Source organism: Cherax quadricarinatus, chromosome 19 (genome assembly GCF_038502225.1).
Source record: "Cherax quadricarinatus isolate ZL_2023a chromosome 19, ASM3850222v1, whole genome shotgun sequence".
Taxonomy (NCBI): domain Eukaryota; kingdom Metazoa; phylum Arthropoda; class Malacostraca; order Decapoda; family Parastacidae; genus Cherax; species Cherax quadricarinatus.
Genome location: NC_091310.1, coordinates 7691263 through 7711175, shown reverse-complemented (window position 1 = coordinate 7711175; position 19913 = coordinate 7691263). Strand labels below are relative to the sequence as shown.

The following is a 19913-nucleotide window of genomic DNA, read 5'->3' as shown; positions in this document are numbered from 1 at the left end:
TCCTGCATTGACTGGTTCGTGGTGCTTGGATTTTGTCCTGGTTAGATCCTTTATTGAAGTGCTAGAAGCGATGGCGACTCTGGTGTTAGCTTGTGAAAGTACTTTTGAGACGTTCAGTGCAACCTGGCTGTTGGGAAGAATTATAACTTTGTTGGGAGTGGTGTTGATGCGTGGAGAATTAATGATCTGAAGAGCTCTTTTCTTGCAGTCTTTGATGAAAAAAGGAGGAAAATGTAACTCAGTGAATGTTTGGTGAATGTATGTACATTCCTCGTCAAGAAACTCAGGACTACAAATTCGGTATGCTCTTAGGAAAAACCCGATGATGATGCCTCTTTTGGTCTTGGTATCTTGACTGGAATAGAAGTGTGTGAGATCATTTTTATTGGTGGGTTTCCGATAAACTTGAAATCTTAGGTTGTTGTCTACTTTGTGAATGAAGACGTCGAGGAAAGGTAGCTTGTCATTGGACTCTTCTTCTAGTGTAAACTGGATCGCCGGTTCAACTGCGTTGAGCCTTGCCTGAAGATCCCGTACATCAAAACGTTTTGGAGTTATTACGAGGACATCGTCCACGTAACGTAACCAAGTGACGCTTGAAGGGATGATGTTGGCGAAGTGTTCGGACTCTAGGTGTTCCATGTATAAGTTGGCTAGGACGGCACTTATGGGGGATCCCATTCCCATGCCGTAGGTTTGTTTGTAGAGCTTGTTATTGAAAGAAAAACAGTTGAAATTAACACAGAGTTCAATCAAGTCAACAAAATCTCCGGGAGGCAGAGGAAGATTAAGGTCCTGATTGACTTTACGTCGTAGAACCTCGATTGCTTTTTTGGTAGGTACTTTTGTGAAGAGGGAAGTCACATCCAAACTGCTTAGTTTCTTGTTACGGATGGAGAGGTTATGGATGCGGTTGAGAAGGTCGCGTGAGTGTTTAAGATGAGCGGGGCTGATGGTCTCCAGAAGGCAGGAAAGATGTTTGGCAAGAACTCCGGCTAGTTTGTGTGTAGCACTGCCTATTCCTGACGTGATAGGTCTGAGAGGAATATTGTGTTTATGGGTCTTGGGTAAACCATACATGTGTGCTGGTTTAGGGTTGCTTGGTAACAAGTACAGTAGTTTCTTCCCTTCTCTAGTGCGTTTGAGTATTTGTCTGGTTTTGTATAGAAAATCTTTGGTGAGCGTCTCCCACTGTTGAGTGCTGATGGGTTCGTATGTAGATTGATCATTCGAAAGGTCCATCATTTTAGTGTTGTAGTCACTGATGTTGAGTATGACGACTCCACCTCCTTTGTCGGCGGTGGTGACGATAATGTTGGGGTCGTTGGCGAGGTTTTTAAGGGCAGTGATATATCGTCTAGGAAGATTAGAAGAAGAAGGTTCACATAAAGCTGCAGTGAGAAGGCCCAGTATATAACCCTTCTGGAAGTTGTTGTCACTGTGTCTATGGTTCCTGGTAACTAGATTGAGTTGATAGCTAGGTTTGCGTATGTTGGTGGTAAATTTGAGTCCCAGACTCAGTGCTTGTTTTTCGTAGTCGGTTAAGGTGCGTGACGGCAAGAAAAGAGCTCTTCAGATCATTAATTCTCCACGCATCAACACCACTCCCAACAAAGTTATAATTCTTCCCAACAGCCAGGTTGTACTGAACGTCTCAAAAGTACTTTCACAAGCTAACACCAGAGTCGCCATCGCTTCTAGCACTTCATTAAAGGATCTAACCAGGACAAAATCCAAGCACCATGAACCAGCCAATGCAGGAGTTTACACTATACCCTGTGGAGGCTGTGACAAGATTTACGTAGGTGAAACAGCAAGAAACCTCGACACCCGCCTCAATGAACACATTTACGCATGTAGGAACGATAACTTGAACAACGCCTGTGTACAACACCGAAATTCCACCAATCATCTCATGAAATTCAGAGACGCCCAATTAGTGATCAAAGAAACTAATTTCCGCAGACGAAAGTGCCTCGAATCAGCACTGATCGCTGTTTCAAATACAATTAAACAAAACAACGGCAGCTTCACCATCTTCGAAGTCTTAGCAAGAATCCTCCTGAAAACAGTAAACCCTGCCATCACAGTCTCTCCTGTTATACTACACAAAGCACATTACAGAGAGTGAACACTGAAACAAGCTGCCTCTTTCCACTCTATATTTGTCCAACCTATTTTTATGTTACCCAAGTAATAGCTTTTATATCCTTTTACTCATGTACGAATTAATTGCTCTACCATATTGAATTACTTTTGTCACTACCACTACTACTACTACTACTACTACTACCACTACCACTAGTGAACATCGAAATGGTACCTCACTAGTATTGCACCTCACTCTGAGCCTTTATATACCCTCTGTGTCCGCGTATTGTTTGTAATGGCTTGATAAAGCTCCTGGAGAGCGAAACGTTGCCACAATAAATGTCACATTAGTTGCACTTGTGTCCTTTTACTTTACATATTGTCGGTAATTCTACCAACTTTATTACAATTGACACTACTGAGCGCACCAGCTTCGACAGAGACGTCTTTGCAGACGGCCTGTGACATCAACAAGAGATAGTATGATTTGCTTCAAGTAGCCGCTTTCTGATATAGCATCCCCTGATGAGGAATTACTACCTGAATAAGTAGCCATCGCAGCGATTGTCTCAGTACCTGAGGTTTGTCGGACGTTCATCTTACACCTGAGGCAACTGCACACTATCCTGCGGATAGATGGAGCACCTAGAAAAGACTGAGCTTATCAACGACAGCCAGCACGGTTACAGGGATGGGAAATCCTGAGCCACAAACCTACTGAAGTTGTATGACAAGGTGACGGCAGTAAGACAAGAGATAGATGGGTGGATAGATTGCGTTTCCTTGGACTGTAAGAAGGTGTTTGACACAGTTCTGCACAAGAGATTAATGCAAAAGCTGGAGGACCAGGATGAGATAACAAGGAAGGCACTACAATGGATCAGAGAATACCTGTCAGGAAGACAACAGCTAGTCATGGTACACGGTGAGGTGTCAGAGTGGGCGCCTGTAACAAGTGAGGTGCCACAGGGATCAGTCCAAGGGCCGGTACTGTTTCTTGTATTTGTGAACGTCATGAAGGAAGGAATAAACTCCAAAGTGTCCCTGTTTGCAGATGATGTGAAGTTGACGAGAAAAATTCAATCGAACGAGGACCAGACAGAATTACAGAGCGATCTGGACAGGCTGCAGGACTGGTCCTGCAACTGGCTCCTTGAGTTCAACCTCACCAAGTGCAAAGTCATGAAGAATGAGGAAGGGCAAGGAAGAACATAGACGGAGCACAGTCAAGGGGGCCAGAGACTACAAACCTCACTCAAGGGAAAGGATCTTGGGGTGCATATAACACCAGGCACATCTCCTGAGGCGCATATCAACCAAATAACTGCGGCAGTATACGGGCGATTGACAAACCTGATTACAGCATTCTGACATCTTAATAAGAAGTCATTCAGGACCCTGTACACTGTCCTGGAGTATCCTGGAGTATGCAGCGCCAGTTTGGAACCCTCGCTTACCAATCAAGTAAGGAATCTAGAGAAAGTGCAGAGGTTTGCAACAAGATTAGTCCCGGAGCTAAGGGGTATGTCCTACGAGGAGAAGTTAAGGGAAATCAACCTGACGACACTGGAAGACAGGAGAGATAGGGGGTATATGATAGCGACATATAAAATACTGAGAGGAATAGACAAGGTGGACAGAGACAGAATGTTCCACACAACAACAAGGGGTCACAGTTGGAAGCTGAAGACTCAGATGAACCACAGGGATGTCAGGAAGCATTTCTTCAATCACAGAGTTGTCAGGAAGTGGAATAGTCTGGGAAGAGATGTAGTGGAGGCGGGATCTGTACATAGCTTTAAGGAGAGGTATGATAAAGCTCACAGAGCGGGTAGAGTGACTGAGCAGCCGCCAGTGAAGAGTCGAGGCCAGGTGCTGAGATTCGACCCTTTCAACCACAACTAGGTGAGTACACTTAGTTATAAGGGTTGGTTTCCAGACAGGAGCGAGTGTTACCAGTGCCTGACTGCTTGATTAAGTTACTAGAGAATACATAAGTCTGCAAAGATTTAATCCGAATTTCATACTCGATAGCAGTATAGCATATCTCGGATCCAAGTTGGCAGTTCCAGAATGTTACGATCATATCATCAATTCTGGATCAAGCGAGATATACAAATCTTGCTTCCATGTAAATCCCACTAGAAGATCACCAGGGAAATTAATCTGATCTACACTGAGGAAGGAAGCAGAAAAGCTCTATATCTTGGATAGAAAAGGTGAGGGAAGTCTGACCTCGGACGAGCAGACTAGAACCAGAAACTCCACAGTGGGTGGTTACACTAGTTTGTTCAACAAGGACATGATGTAATTGCTTATCCTTAAACAGGCTTGTCTTCATAATGGTTACATGTGCACACATGAACAGGTGTAATGAACAGAAGCTTTGACTATCTGACTTATTGTTGCACTGGAATGGACATTCAAACAAGAAATCATCATCGGAGACGATATTTTCAGTCACATTCCCAAAAATTTTTTCTTCGAAAACATGCGAATCAACGTCATCAACGAGGAATTCTTCCTCTAGACTGCATAAAGTGTCAAAGGAATTCTTAATGTTGATGGAATACTCGGTATCACTTACTGTCACCATGGAAAGGTTTGATTATAGAACTCGGAGTCCTCCGAAACTGAAGTTTAATGAAGGCTCTGGTTCTTCTGGGAACGACGTCCTCTATGATTTCTTCTGTGGTCACAGTTGGGACGACCACAGAAGGATCTGTAATACATACTCGCTTGATGAGCGATGGACTCAGTTATGTGATGGCCATTTATTCTATGGTAAGTACAGTATGGTAAGTTGGTCTGAGAGCTTCTTATTCTGAACGCCCGTACAGTTTTCGACAATACGTCGTCTTTATTCACATTTTTAACGTGTTCTGTATTACGACTGGAGCGACTACTCGCTGCACTAGTTCTAGACAATGGAGCTGACTGGGTCTTGTGTTGTCACTCAGACAGGAGGTTGCTCAGAAAGAGTTGCAGAACTATTAAATATAGGGTTTACATGGGTAAAAGTACCCGGTGCAGAAACCACGTGTTTGCAACAGAACTGTTATAGGATCCTTCTCTACAGTCGGTGTAGTAGTAGGGTAATACGCTTACAAAGCGGAAGGTTGTAACAACTGCTTTATGGCACCAAAGACTACGAGTTTACCAAAATCAAGGGCACATTCTTCAATCTTCACTGGCTGTACGTGTGAAGGGCGAAGCTTGCGCCGACACATTTAACGTAGTCAACAACTTAGAGAGACGAGTTGAGACACAATAATATTAATAAGGTAATAACAGGACAGTAATTGTAAATACTGTCATTAGGTGAGTTAAAATGAGTACAAGAAAATTGTATATTCTATTAGATCATACTATATGGCTTTAATAAGTTTCGTAGAGAAGAATTACAGTTTTTATTGTATTATTAACCTAAGGTTAATAATGGAATGATTAACATTTGAGAGGATTACTGATATTTAGATAAAGTGTATATTGATTATAATGTTTTACCTGTGTTCATGATAATGAGCAAATGCACGTATAGTTAAGTTGTGGCTACCCAGGTTTTCCAATGGTCTGGATGTTTTGTATCTTCTTGTCCCCTTTAGGTGGTGCATGACAATATAAGTTATAACACTGTCTTTCCTGAACTGAATAGTGACACAATTTAGGTTGGAAAAGCTTACAGGAAGGAAGGTTGCATTTTCCTTTTGTCATATGGGTGCGGCATTTTCTGGGGTGGTCAAAGTTGCACGTCCCATTTGTTTTTTCCAGATATTTGATGCTTGCAGATACTTAACGCATAGAATTTGCTTAGGTCTAGTTTCTGCTTGCCTTAGTTTTTGTGATTGCATTCCCTACTGGTGCATGGTTTTCTGTCTCTTTACTATCTTCAGCACTAGTACTAACAATGATCCCTTCACCTAACTGGTATTTTATCTTCACTATTCCCTGGGGCATCGCCTTCTTTACTATCTCCAATGGACAGCCATGACATACAATGGTAATTATGCAAGATACATCAGTGACATTTACTAATTGAATTTAAGATTGTGTTGAGGATGTTTAATATGGTAATATTTCAACAACTGATAGAAATGTGTTGAGGTTTTTCAACCTTAATAATTTGTGTCTTCCCGGTGAGTTAAAAGTTTTGGTAATTTGTTGCCATGTTGATTGCATCAGTTGTGGGTTTTAGCCGGATTATTTTTATACTTTATCTGTTATGTAAACAGTAAGTTCTGTTGCTTTTTCGGTCAAACATTTATTGACATATGTAGTGTCTGTTATCCCTATGACAGCCTTGATAAGGCGCTGTTTTATAGATTTATTGAAGAATTTGATCTCTGTGCAGTTTGGAACAACCACTGGTTGGTCCATTTTATATTTATATTTTCAGAAACGTTAAGCAAACTAAAACATAATTTTCATCTTTTTTTTTTTCATCGGGAAGAGTGAGCTGTTTATCACTGGAGTCAACCAGTTTGTCCTGACTGATTCACTTTGTTTGGTGTAGAGATCCTTGAATCTTATATCGATTTGTGACCTGAGAGAAGCTATAAATTTTTAAGCAGTGAGAGCAGCTTCACCTTGCTTAGTGTATGTTGATTCAGCATAGTTTTCTGTTCAGTTTTTCTCGTAGTTTGTACAGCGACGACATCTTACAAATACGTGTAGTTGCTTATAACTGATATAACTTTACATTGTTGGGGTTGACGTTGAATTGAATGATGTGTTTATTTGTATATTAATATGTAGATATCTTTTACATATACATTGTCTTCAGAAACTCATGAAACATTTGTGTCCATGGTAAATAATCAGATAAGATATATGTGTTATCGTAGTGGGTGGGGTTTTCTCAGTAAGCGGTGTCAGTGAGCTGCTGCACTTGTCTGCTGTGTCAGTGAGAGAGAGTAACTTGTCTGCTGTGTAAGTAAGAGAGAGCAACTTGTCTGCTGTGTCAGTGAGAGAGAGTAACTTGTCTGCTGTGTAAGTGAGAGAGAGCAACTTGTCTGCTGTGTCAGTGTAAGGAAGTTACTTGTCTGCTGTGTCAGTGTAAAGAAGCAACTTGTCTGCAGTGTCAGTGTAAGGAAGTTACTTGTCTGCTGTGTCAGTGTAAGGAAGTTACTTGTCTGCTGTGTCAGTGTAAGGAAGCAACTTGTCTGCTGTGTCAGTGTAAGGAAGTTACTTGTCTGCTGTGTCAGTGTGAGAAAGGAACTTGTCTGCTGTGTCAGTGTAAGGAAGTTACTTGTCTGCTGTGTCAGTGTAAGGAAGAAACTTGTCTGCTGTGTCAGTGTAAAGAAGTTACTTGTCTGTTGTGTCAGTGTAAGGAAGCAACTTGTCTGCTGTGTCAGGGTAAGGAAGTTACTTGTCTGCTGTGTCAGTGTAAGGAAGCAACTTGTCTGCTGTGTCAGTGTAAGGAAGTTACTTGTCTGCTGTGTCAGTGTAAGGAAGTTACTTGTCTGCTGTGTCAGTGAGAGAGAGTAACTTGTCTGCTGTGTAAGTGAGAGAGAGCAACTTGTCTGCTGTGTCAGTGTCAGGAAGTTACTTGTCTGCTGTGTCAGTATAAGGAAGTTACTTGTCTGCTGTGTCAGTGTAAGGAAGTTACTTGTCTGCTGTGTCAGAGAGAGAGAGTAACTTGTCTGCTGTGTAAGTGAGAGAGAGCAACTTGTCTGCTGTGTCAGTGTAAGGAAGTTACTTGTCTGCTGTGTCAGTGTAAGGAAGCAACTTGTCTGCTGTGTCAGTGTAAGGAAATTACTTGTCTGCTGTGTCAGTGTAAGGAAGCAACTTGTCTGCTGTGTCAGTATAAGGAAGTTACTTGTCTGCTGTGTCAGGGTAAGGAAGCAACTTGTCTGCTGTGTCAGTGTAAGGAAGTTACTTGTCTGCTGTGTCAGGGTAAGGAAGCAACTTGTCTGCTGTTTCAGTGTTAGAAAGCACCATGTCTGCTGTTTCAGTGTTAGAAAGCAACTTGTCTGTTGTGTCAAGGTAAGGAAGCAACTTGTCTGCTGTGTCAGTGTAAGGAAGCTACTAGTCTGCTATGTCAGTGTAAGAAAGGAATTTCTCTAATGTGTCAGTGTAAGGAAGCACTTTGTCTGCTGTTTCAGTGTTAGAAAGCAACTTGTCTGCTGTGTCAGTGTAAGGAAGCTACTTATCTGTTGTGTCAGTGTTAAGGAGCTACTTATCTGCTGTGTCAGTGTAAAGGAGCTACTTATCTGCTGTGTCAGTGTAAAGGAGCTACTTATCTGCTGTGTCAGTGTAAAGGAGATACTTGTCTGCTCTGTCAGTGTAAAGGAGCTACTTGTCTGCTCTGTCAGTGTGAAGGAGCTACTTGCCTACTGCGTCAGTGTAAGGGAGCTACTTGTCAACTGTGTCAGTTTAATGGAGCTACTTGTCTGCTGTGTCAGTTTAATGGAGCTACTTGTGTGCTGTGTCAGTATAGGGGAGCTACTTGTCTGCTGCGTCAGTGTAACGGAGCTACTTGTCTGCTGTGTCAGTTTAATGGAGCTACTTGTCTGCTGTGTCAGTTTAATGAAGCTACTTGTGTGCTGTGTCAGTGTAGGGGAGCTACTTGTGTGCTGTGTCAGTATAGGGGAGCTACTTGTCTGCTGCGTCAGTGTAACGGAGCTACTTGTCTGCTGTGTCAGTTTAATGGAGCTATTTGTGTGCTGTGTCAGTGTAGGGGAGCTACTTGTCTGCTGCGTCAGTGTAAGGGTGCTACTTGTCTGCTGTGTCAGTGTAAGGGACCTACTTGTCTGCTGCGTCAGTGTAAGGGAGCTACTTGTCTGCCGTGTCAGTGTAAGGGACCTACTTGTCTACTGTGTCAGTGTAAGGGAGCCTCTTGTCTGCTGTGTCTGTGTATGGGAGCTACTTGTCTGCTGCATCAGTGTAAGGGAGCTACTTGTCTGCTGCGTCAGTATAAGGTAGCTACTTGTCTGCTGTGTCAGTGTAAGGGAGCTACTTTTCTACTGTGTCAGTGTAGGGTAGCTACTTGTCTGCTGTGTCAGTGTAGGGGAGCTACTTGTCTGCTGTGTCAGTGTAAGGTAGCTACTTATCTGCTGTGTTAGAGTAGGGGAGCTACTTGTCTGCTGTGTCAGTGTAAGGTAGCTACTTATCTGCTGTGTCAGTGTAAGGGAGCTACTTGTCTGCTGTGTCAGTGTAAGGGAGCTACTTGTCTGCTGTGTCAGTGTAAGGTAGCTACTTGTCTGCTGTGTCAGTGTAAGGGAGCTACTTGTCTGCTGTGTCAGTGTAAGGTAGCTACTTGTCTGCTGTGTCAGTGTAAGGGAGCTACTTGTCTGCTGTGTCAGTGTAAGGTAGCTACTTGTCTGCTGTGTCAGTGTAAGGGAGCTACTTGTCTGCTGTGTCAGTGTAAGGGAGCTACTTGTCTGCTGTGTCAGTGTAAGGTAGCTACTTGTCTGCTGTGTCAGTGTAAGGGAGCTACTTGTCTGCTGTGTCAGTGTAAGGTAGCTACTTGTCTGCTGTGTCAGTGTAAGGGAGCTACTTGTCTGCTGTGTCAGTGTAAGGTAGCTACTTGTCTGCTGTGTCAGTGTAAGGGAGCTACTTGTCTGCTGTGTCAGTGTAAGGGAGCTACTTGTCTGCTGCTGTGTCAGTGTAAGGTAGCTACTTGTCTGCTGTGTCAGTGTAAGGGAGCTACTTGTCTGCTGTGTCAGTGTAAGGGAGCTACTTGTCTGCTGTGTCAGTGTAAGGGAGCTACTTGTCTGCTGTGTCAGTGTAAGGGAGCTAGTCTGCTGTGTCACTACTTGTCTGCTGTGTCAGTACTTGTCTGCTGTGTCAGTGTAAGGGAGCTACTTGTCTGCTGTGTCAGTGTAAGGGAGCTACTTGTCTGCTGCTGTCAGTGTAAGGGCTGTGTCAGTCTACTTGTCTGCTGTGTCAGTGTAAGGTAGCTAGTCTGCTGTGTCACTACTTGTCTGCTGTCAGTGTAACGAAGCTATTTGTCTGCTGTGTCAGTGTAAGTGAACTACTTCTCTGCTGTATCAGTGTAAGGTCTGCTGTGTCAGTGTAAGGTAGCTACTTGCTAGTGTAAGGTAGCTACTTGTCTGCTGTGTCAGTGTAAGGGAGCTACTTGTCTGCTGTGTCAGTGTAAGGTAGCTACTTGTCTGCTGTGTCAGTGTAAGGGAGCTACTTGTCTGCTGTGTCAGTGTAAGGGAGCTACTTGTCTGCTGTGTCAGTGTAAGGGAGCTACTTGTCTGCTGTGTCAGTGTAAGGTAGCTACTTGTCTGCTGTGTCAGTGTAAGGGAGCTACTTGTCTGCTGTGTCAGTGTAAGGTAGCTGTGTGTGTCAGTGTAAGGGAGCTACTTGTCTACTTGTCTGCTGTGTCAGTGTAAGGGAGCTACTTGTCTGCTGTGTCAGTGTAAGGGAGCTACTTGTCTGCTGTGTCAGTGTAAGGGAGCTACTTGTCTGCTGTGTCAGTGTAAGGGAGCTACTTGTCTGCTGTGTCAGTGTAAGGGAGCTACTTGTCTGCTGTGTCAGTGTAAGGTAGCTACTTGTCTGCTGTGTCAGTGTAAGGGAGCTACTTGTCTGCTGTGTCAGTGTAAGGGAGCTACTTGTCTGCTGTGTCAGTGTAAGGTAGCTACTTGTCTGCTGTGTCAGTGTAAGGGAGCTACTTGTCTGCTGTGTCAGTGTAAGGTAGCTAGCTACTTGTCTGCTGTGTCAGTGTAAGGGAGCTACTTGTCTGCTGTGTCAGTGTAAGGGAGCTACTTGTCTGCTGTGTCAGTGTAAGGGAGCTACTTGTCTGCTGTGTCAGTGTAAGGGAGCTACTTGTCTGCTGTGTCAGTGTAAGGGAGCTACTTGTCTGCTGTGTCAGTGTAAGGGAGCTACTTGTCTGCTGTGTCAGTGTAAGGGAGCTACTTGTCTGCTGTGTCAGTGTAAGGGAGCTACTTGTCTGCTGTGTCAGTGTAAGGGAGCTACTTGTCTGCTGTGTCAGTGTAAGGTAGCTGTCTGCTGTGTCAGTGTAAGGTAGCTACTTGTCTGCTGTGTCAGTGTAAGGGAGCTACTTGTCTGCTGTGTCAGTGTAAGGTAGCTACTTGTCTGCTGTGTCAGTGTAAGGGAGCTACTTGTCTGCTGTGTCAGTGTAAGGGAGCTACTTGTCTGCTGTGTCAGTGTAAGGGAGCTACTTGTCTGCTGTGTCAGTGTAAGGGAGCTACTTGTCTGCTGTGTCAGTGTAAGGGAGCTACTTGTCTGCTGTGTCAGTGTAAGGGAGCTACTTGTCTGCTGTGCACTGACAACTTCTTACTATCAACATGTATAATGAACAACATTTTTATTTCTGAATCAGGGAGCTGGAAGACAAATATTACAATAATTACTAGCAATTTTTTTAAGTTGGTGACACATGCTTCAAAAACATTATTTTTTCTAGAACTAATATATTTATGTTCCTTTAAATCTTCCTAATTAATACGTCCTCATGCTCTCATATCCCATAAATACATAACATAAAGCAAATAACAGATTCTTGGAAGAAGACTTAATAAATGTTAAAATTCCGGAGAATTTGTACATTGATGCGTCCTTGATCTTTTATCTTACCTCAATATAAAATATCTTAAAATACATTACTGACGTATTTCTCTCTTGGAGAAAAGATATTGTGATTGTTTATTAACTTGTACTCACTGAGTGATGTTTATGGGAGCTGAAACTCACCTCCTGACACCACCTCTTAGACCACTTTGATGGGCATCACTGATTTCTGGCTTCATATGAATTATCATATCTACTCTTTAAGCTGTGTATTAAATTTACCTTTAATACTACTCATCAAAGTCATAGTCCTTTACACAATCCTTTATACTTTTGATACCGAATAGGCAGAACTTGCGATCTTGGTTAAATAGCAACGCTCATCTTGCCATATAGGACAAGCGAAAATTTGTGTATGCAATAATTTCGCCAAAATCATTCTTAACCTAACGAAAAATATATATTTCACTGTGTTTGTTTAGTATTAAATTATTGTAAAGAAATTTAAAATATATTTAGTTGGGTTAGGCTAAAATAATTTACTCTTGTTATAATAAGGTTAGGTAAGTTTTCTAAGATTCTTTTAGAGCAAAATTATAAATTTTTATATTAACTTTAATGAAAAAAATATATCTTTAAACGTATAAGAGGAAATTTTAGAAAGGATTTAATTTTAAATGAGTTCTTGCTTATTGACCAGTTTTACATATTCGGCACGACATATATATATATATATAAATATGTATATACATATGTATATATATATATATATATATATATATATATATATATATATATATATATATATATATATATATATATATATATATATATATATATATATATATATATATATATATATATATATACATATATATATATATATACATATATATATATATATATATATATATATATATATATATATATATATATATATATATATATATATATATATATATATATATATATATATATATATATATATATATATATATATATATATATATATATATATATATATATATATATATATATATATATATATATATATATATATATATATATATAATGTATATATATATATATATATATTCTTTCATATGCAAAATAACCACTCTGAAAAAATAGAGAAATTCCAAGCGCTTTCGTGACTACTCACATTATCAAGGAACTATATATATATATACATATATATATGTATATATATATATATATATATATATATATATATATATATATATATATATATATATATATATATATGTATGTATATATATATATATATATATATATATATATATATATATATATATATATATATATATATATATATATATATATATATATATATATATATATATATATATATATATATGTATATATATATATATATATATATATATATATATATATATATATATATATATATATATATATATATATATATATATATATATATATATATATATATATATATATATATATATGCTGTAAAGAGTTTTTATGAGGATAGTGAGGCTCGGGTTAGGGTGTGTAGAAGAGAGGGAGACTACTTCCCGGTTAAAGTAGGTCTTAAACAGGGATGTGTAATGTCACCATGGTTGTTTAATATATTAATAGATGGGGTTGTAAAAGAAGTAAATGCTAGGGTGTTCGGGAGAGGGGCGTTATTAAATTATGGGGAATCAAATACAAAATGGAAATTCACACAGTTACTTTTTGCTGATGATACTGTGCTTATGGGAAATTCTAAAGAAAAATTGCAAAGGTTAGTGGACGAGTTTGGGAGTGTGTGTAAAGGTAGAAAGTTGAAAGTGAAAAGAGAAAAGAGTAAAGTGATGAGGGTATCAAATGATTTTGATAAAGAAAAATTGGATATGAAATTGGGGAGGAGGAGTATGGAAGAAGTGAATGTTTTCAGATATTTGGGAGTTGACGTGTCAGCGGATGAATTTATAAAGAATGAGGTTGATCATAGAATTGATGAAGGAAAAAAGGCGAGTGGTGCGTTGAGGTATATGTGGAGGCAAAAAGTTATCTATGGAGGCAAAGAAGGGAATGCATGGAAGTATAGTAGTACCAACACTCTTATATGGGTGTGAAGCTTGGGTTGTAAATGCTGCAGCAAGGAGGCGGTTGGAGGCAGTGGAGATGTCCTGTCTATGGGCAATGTGTAGCGTGAATATTTTGCAGAAAATTCGGAGTGTGGAAATTAGGAGAAGGTGTGGAGTTAATAAAATTATTAGTCAGAGGGCTGAAGAGGGGTTGTTGAGGTGGTTTGGTCATTTAGAGAGAATGGATCAAAGTAGACTGACATGAAGAGCGTATAAATCTGTAGCGGAAGGAAGGCGCGGTAGGGGTCGTCCTCGAAAAGGTTGGAAGGAGGGGTAAAGGAGGCTTTGTGGGCGAGGGGCTTGAACTTCCAGCAAGCGTGCGTGAGCATGTTCGATAGGAGTGAATGGAGACGAATGGTATTTGGGACCTGACGAGCTGTCGGAGTGTGAGCAGGGTAATATTTAGTGAAGTGATTCAGGAATACCGGTTATTTTTATATAGCCGGACTTGAGTCCTGGAAATGGGAAGTACAATGCCTGCACTTTAAAGGAGGAGTTCGGGATATTGGCAGTTTGGAGGGATATGTTGTGTATATACGTATATGCTTCTAAGCTGTTGTATTCTGAGCACCTCTGCAAAAACAGTGATTATGTGTGAGTGAGGTGTAAGTGTTGAATGATGATGAAAGTAATTTTGGGGGGGAATTTTCTTTCTTTTTGGGTCACCCTGCCTCTGTGGGAGACGGCCGACTTGTTAAAAATATATATATGTATATACATATATTTCACTCTCTCTCATACATGGAATAAGCCACACTGAGTGACTCACTTTGGTTATTCATCCAAGGTTAATCCGAATTTTTTTATTCTTCACAGACACGAACAATGAATCACACTGCACCTTTGTATTATCAGTTAAGTTATAATACACACGCACGTACTAATTTAGGTTAAGTTGTAATTAACATCAATCAAGAATAAACAGAATGACGGACGAGGGAAGGGAACCACGGTCCGTAAATTGACAATCCACCGCTTTACCACCTCGGCTACTGAGCCTGTGATGAAGTAGGCTCGGAAGTAGTGCTTGTGTACATATTTCCGTCAGAGACGCTAACTCTAACTTAATTGGCTTCTTTTCCACGGCCCAACAGCTTTTACAGTATATCTATTTTTACCTCCCACAAAGAATTATAGTCTATAAACTGAGATTAAGTTGTAATAAACAAGTGTCAATGAACTAACACAAGGATGGATGGGAGGGGGAAGGAGCTAAGCGCGGCTCATAAACTGACACTTCGACTCTGTACCACCTCGACTACTGAGTTTCTAATAGAGAAGGAAGATCAGTGGCCGAGATGGTAGAGCATTAGACTGTAAATTTATGACCCGCTATTTTCTCCTCAATCGTAAAAATGAGCATTTCGATGAATGTATGCTCATGCATGAACATATAAATGTAACTTCATGCAATAATTCATGATTTGTATGTGTGCAGACAAGCGACAAACATGGTGTGCTGTGTGGTTACAACTGTGGTGGCGGCTGTTGTGGTGTTGATATTGACTGTCAAGTTCATCTATCGTTACCAGTCAGGACGATGTACCTCCAAAACAAGACTGGTGGGTAAGACAGCCATCGTCACAGGAGCATCTGCAGGTATGTCCTACAAACTGCTTATCTGCCACTGCTGTATTATGTTTTCTATATATATTTTTGTAAACATTCCAATTATCACTCGTTGAGAAATGGTTTACCAGCTAAGGTTAAAGATTAAATATAGGGGGAACTTAGCTTGGTAAGACAGCTCATCGCTTGCACAGCCGCCCCTGCAGGCGAGGTCTTGAGAAGTCATAACCACTTTGCAATGGGCTGAAGTAGAGTATATTATGTATGATTATAAATTACCCCTAGGGGGTGTTATGTCAGCATATATCAGACACTGATTGCTGACAACACTTACTTGTGTGGGCTCAAACGTCCACTTATCACCGGGGTTTATGATAAGTGATTAACTCGCAACTTTATACTCAACTGCACAGTCAATAGTAGTACATCACGAGTTAGTACACTTACCTGGGTATATGTATCTGACCTGTAGTTATGCCCTGATATCCGATGTCTTGATTGAAGAATAGTGTTCTTTGAAGAATGTTGCACTACACTCTGTTGGATCGCAACACTCATTGTTACACTGTTCATCAATAATTGTTCACACCATAATGTCACTAAAGAAGCTGATCACACTTCTCTGTAAGTGTTTATTGAGATTCTTTTGTGCAAAACGTGCGGAACATTGTTCTTTGTTGGTTATCCAGGCATGTCAATATCTCTCTCAGTAGAGTCAAAAGTAATCTGACCTCACAGCATCCTACGCCGCTGCAATGCCCTAGAACATAAAGGAAAAGCTGACCTATTACTTTTTGCTTCCTTGCCAAACTTCCTCCATGAAGCAAAGCAGAATGCTTGATTCTTGTTGTTTTAAGCATAGACAACAATGTACACTATCTTTACCATGGTAATAAAGTGAGAGCAGGATGTTCCTTAATTGTCCTGCTAAGGTAAGAGATGGACTGTCTCTTATTAAACTACACTTTGCAACACTGGATTCTTGCAAGGAGCGGCGGTCGCTTGACCACGTCACATACTCGTATTGCATCTGGGATCAAATACTTGCTGTAGCAGTAAACAAGATGTTTGCCCCTTCTGAGAGGGCTGGGCCCCTCAGGGCTGAAAGGGCTGAAGGGGGCTGATACTCCGTTCCTTGAGAAAATTTCTCCACATCACTGTTCCTGATTTAGGGGGATTATCAGAGAAAAATACACGTTTGGTTTCAAGAGTACTTTGCTTATCACGAGATTAGAGGACTGAAAATGGAGCTCCACCGCTCCCTCCCTGAGAGGTGTCAACCACATAGATTATGAGTTGAACGGTTTAAATATAGCAGTTTATACTTGAACTGTCAAACATATTATTTTGAAATAGTGATTCTCACCTTCTTGTAAAACATCGGAAGTCTAAGTTGGAGGAGTGAAACCAGTTACATTTGATTAGACTGTTATCAACAGTTGCAGTTGATGAGACTGTTATCAATAGTTACAGTTGATGAGATTCTTATGAACGGTTGTGGCTGATGACACTGTTATCAACAGTTACAGTTGATGGGACTGTTATCAATAGTTACAGTTAATGAGATTGTTATCAACAGTTACAGCTGCTGACACTGTTATCAACAGTTGCAGTTGATGAAACTGTTATCAAAAGTTACAGTTGATGAGACTCTTATCAACAGTTACACTTGATGAGACTCTTATCAACAGTTACAGTTGATGAGACTGTTATCGTCAGTTACACTTGATGAGACTGTTATCGTCAGTTACACTTGAAGAGACTGTTATCGACAGTTACACTTGATGAGATTGTTATTGACAGTTACACTTGATGAGATTGTTATCGACAGTTACACTTGATGAGACTGTTATCGACAGTTACACTTGAAGAGACTGTTATCGTCAGTTACACTTGAAGAGACTGTTATCGACAGTTACACTTGATGAGACTGTTATCGTCAGTTACACTTGAAGAGACTTATCGACAGTTACACTTGAAGAGACTGTTATCGACAGTTACACTTGAAGAGACTTATCGACAGTTACACTTGAAGAGACTGTTATCGACAGTTACACTTGAAGAGACTTATCGTCAGTTACACTTGAAGAGACTGTTATCGACAGTTACACTTGATGAGACTGTTATCGACAGTTACACTTGAAGAGACTGTTATCGACAGTTACACTTGATGAGACTGTTATCGTCAGTTACACTTGAAGAGACTGCTATTGACAGTTACACTTGATGAGACTGTTATTGACAGTTACAGTTGGTGAGACTGTTATCGTCAGTTACACTTGAAGAGACTGCTATTGACAGTTACAGTTGGTGAGACTGTTATCGTCAGTTACACTTGAAGAGACTGCTATTGACAGTTACACTTGATGAGACTGTTATCGTCAGTTACACTTGAAGAGACTGCTATTGACAGTTACACTTGATGAGACTGTTATCGTCAGTTACACTTGAAGAGACTGCTATTGACAGTTACACTTGATGAGACTGTTATCGTCAGTTACACTTGAAGAGACTGCTATTGACAGTTACACTTGATGAGACTGTTATCGTCAGTTACACTTGAAGAGACTGCTATTGACAGTTACACTTGATGAGACTGTTATCGTCAGTTACACTTGAAGAGACTGCTATTGACAGTTACACTTGATGAGACTGTTATCGTCAGTTACACTTGAAGAGACTGCTATTGACAGTTACACTTGATGAGACTGTTATCGTCAGTTACACTTGAAGAGACTGCTATTCACAGTTACACTTGATGAGACTGTTATCGTCAGTTACACTTGAAGAGACTGCTATTGACAGTTACACTTGATGAGACTGTTATCGTCAGTTACACTTGAAGAGACTGCTATTGACAGTTACACTTGATGAGACTGTTATCGTCAGTTACACTTGAAGAGACTGCTATTGACAGTTACACTTGATGAGACTGTTATCGTCAGTTACACTTGAAGAGACTGCTATTGACAGTTACACTTGATGAGACTGTTATCGTCAGTTACACTTGAAGAGACTGCTATTGACAGTTACACTTGATGAGACTGTTATCGTCAGTTACACTTGAAGAGACTGCTATTGACAGTTACACTTGATGAGACTGTTATCGTCAGTTACACTTGAAGAGACTGCTATTGACAGTTACACTTGATGAGACTGTTATCGTCAGTTACACTTGAAGAGACTGCTATTGACAGTTACACTTGATGAGACTGTGTTCGTCAGTTACACTTGAAGAGACTGCTATTGACAGTTACACTTGATGAGACTGTTATCGTCAGTTACACTTGAAGAGACTGCTATTGACAGTTACAGTTGGTGAGACTGTTATCGACAGTTACAGTTGGTGAGACTGTCATTGAGAACTTTACATGTAAATCAATGTTCAGTTAACAGCTTAACTTGTTAATGTTTGACAGGTATCAGGAAGGAGACAACTTAACATAGTAATGTTTGACAGGTATCGGGAAGGTGACAGCTTAACATAGTAATGTTTGACAGGTATCGGGAAGGAGACAACTTAACATAGTAATGTTTGACAGGTATCAGGAAGGAGACAACTTAACATAGTAATGTTTGACAGGTATCAGGAAGGAGACAACTTAACATAGTAATGTTTGACAGGTATCGGGAAGGAGACAACTTAACATAGTAATGTTTGACAGGTATCGGGAAGGAGACAACTTAACATAGTAATGTTTGACAGGTATCAGGAAGGAGACAACTTAACATAGTAATGTTTGACAGGTATCGGGAAGGAGACAACTTAACATAGTAATGTTTGACAGGTATCAGGAAGGACAGACAGGAAGGAGACTTAACATAGTAATGTTTGACAGGTATCGGGAAGGAGACAACTTAACATAGTAATGTTTGACAGGTATCGGGAAGGAGACAACTTAACATAGTAATGTTTGACAGGTATCGGGAAGGAGACAACTTAACATAGTAATGTTTGACAGGTATCGGGAAGGAGACAACTTAACATAGTAATGTTTGACAGGTATCGGGAAGGAGACAACTTAACATAGTAATGTTTGACAGGTATCGGGAAGGAGACAACTTAACATAGTAATGTTTGACAGGTATCAGGAAGGAGACAACTTAACATAGTAATGTTTGACAGGTATCGGGAAGGAGACAACTTAACATAGTAATGTTTGACAGGTATCGGGAAGGAGACAACTTAACATAGTAATGTTTGACAGGTATCAGGAAGGAGACAACTTAACATAGTAATGTTTGACAGGTATCGGGAAGGAGACAACTTAACATAGTAATGTTTGACAGGTATCGGGAAGGAGACAACTTAACATAGTAATGTTTGACAGGTATCGGGAAGGAGACAACTTAACATAGTAATGTTTGACAGGTATCGGGAAGGAGACAACTTAACATAGTAATGTTTGACAGGTATCGGGAAGGAGACAACTTAACATAGTAATGTTTGACAGGTATCGGGAAGGAGACAACTTAACATAGTAATGTTTGACAGGTATCGGGAAGGAGACAACTTAACATAGTAATGTTTGACAGGTATCAGGAAGGAGACAACTTAACATAGTAATGTTTGACAGGTATCAGGAAGGAGACAACTTAACATAGTAATGTTTGACAGGTATCGGGAAGGAGACAACTTAACATAGTAATGTTTGA

General features: G+C 40.2%; 1 protein-coding gene across 1 annotated transcript in view; it reads left to right on the top strand.

Annotated features, from left to right (window-relative positions):
- Positions 1–8209: 8209 nt before the first annotated feature.
- The window catches only part of LOC128688155 (retinol dehydrogenase 11), a 645869-nt gene continuing 634165 nt past the window's right edge, over positions 8210–19913 (top strand). The window contains exons 1-2 of the mRNA XM_053775864.2: positions 8210–8226; positions 15127–15287. Of these exons, the coding sequence (XP_053631839.2) occupies positions 15140–15287 (148 nt within the window). The 5' untranslated portion in view covers positions 8210–8226; positions 15127–15139. The remainder of the gene's footprint in view (positions 8227–15126; positions 15288–19913) is intronic.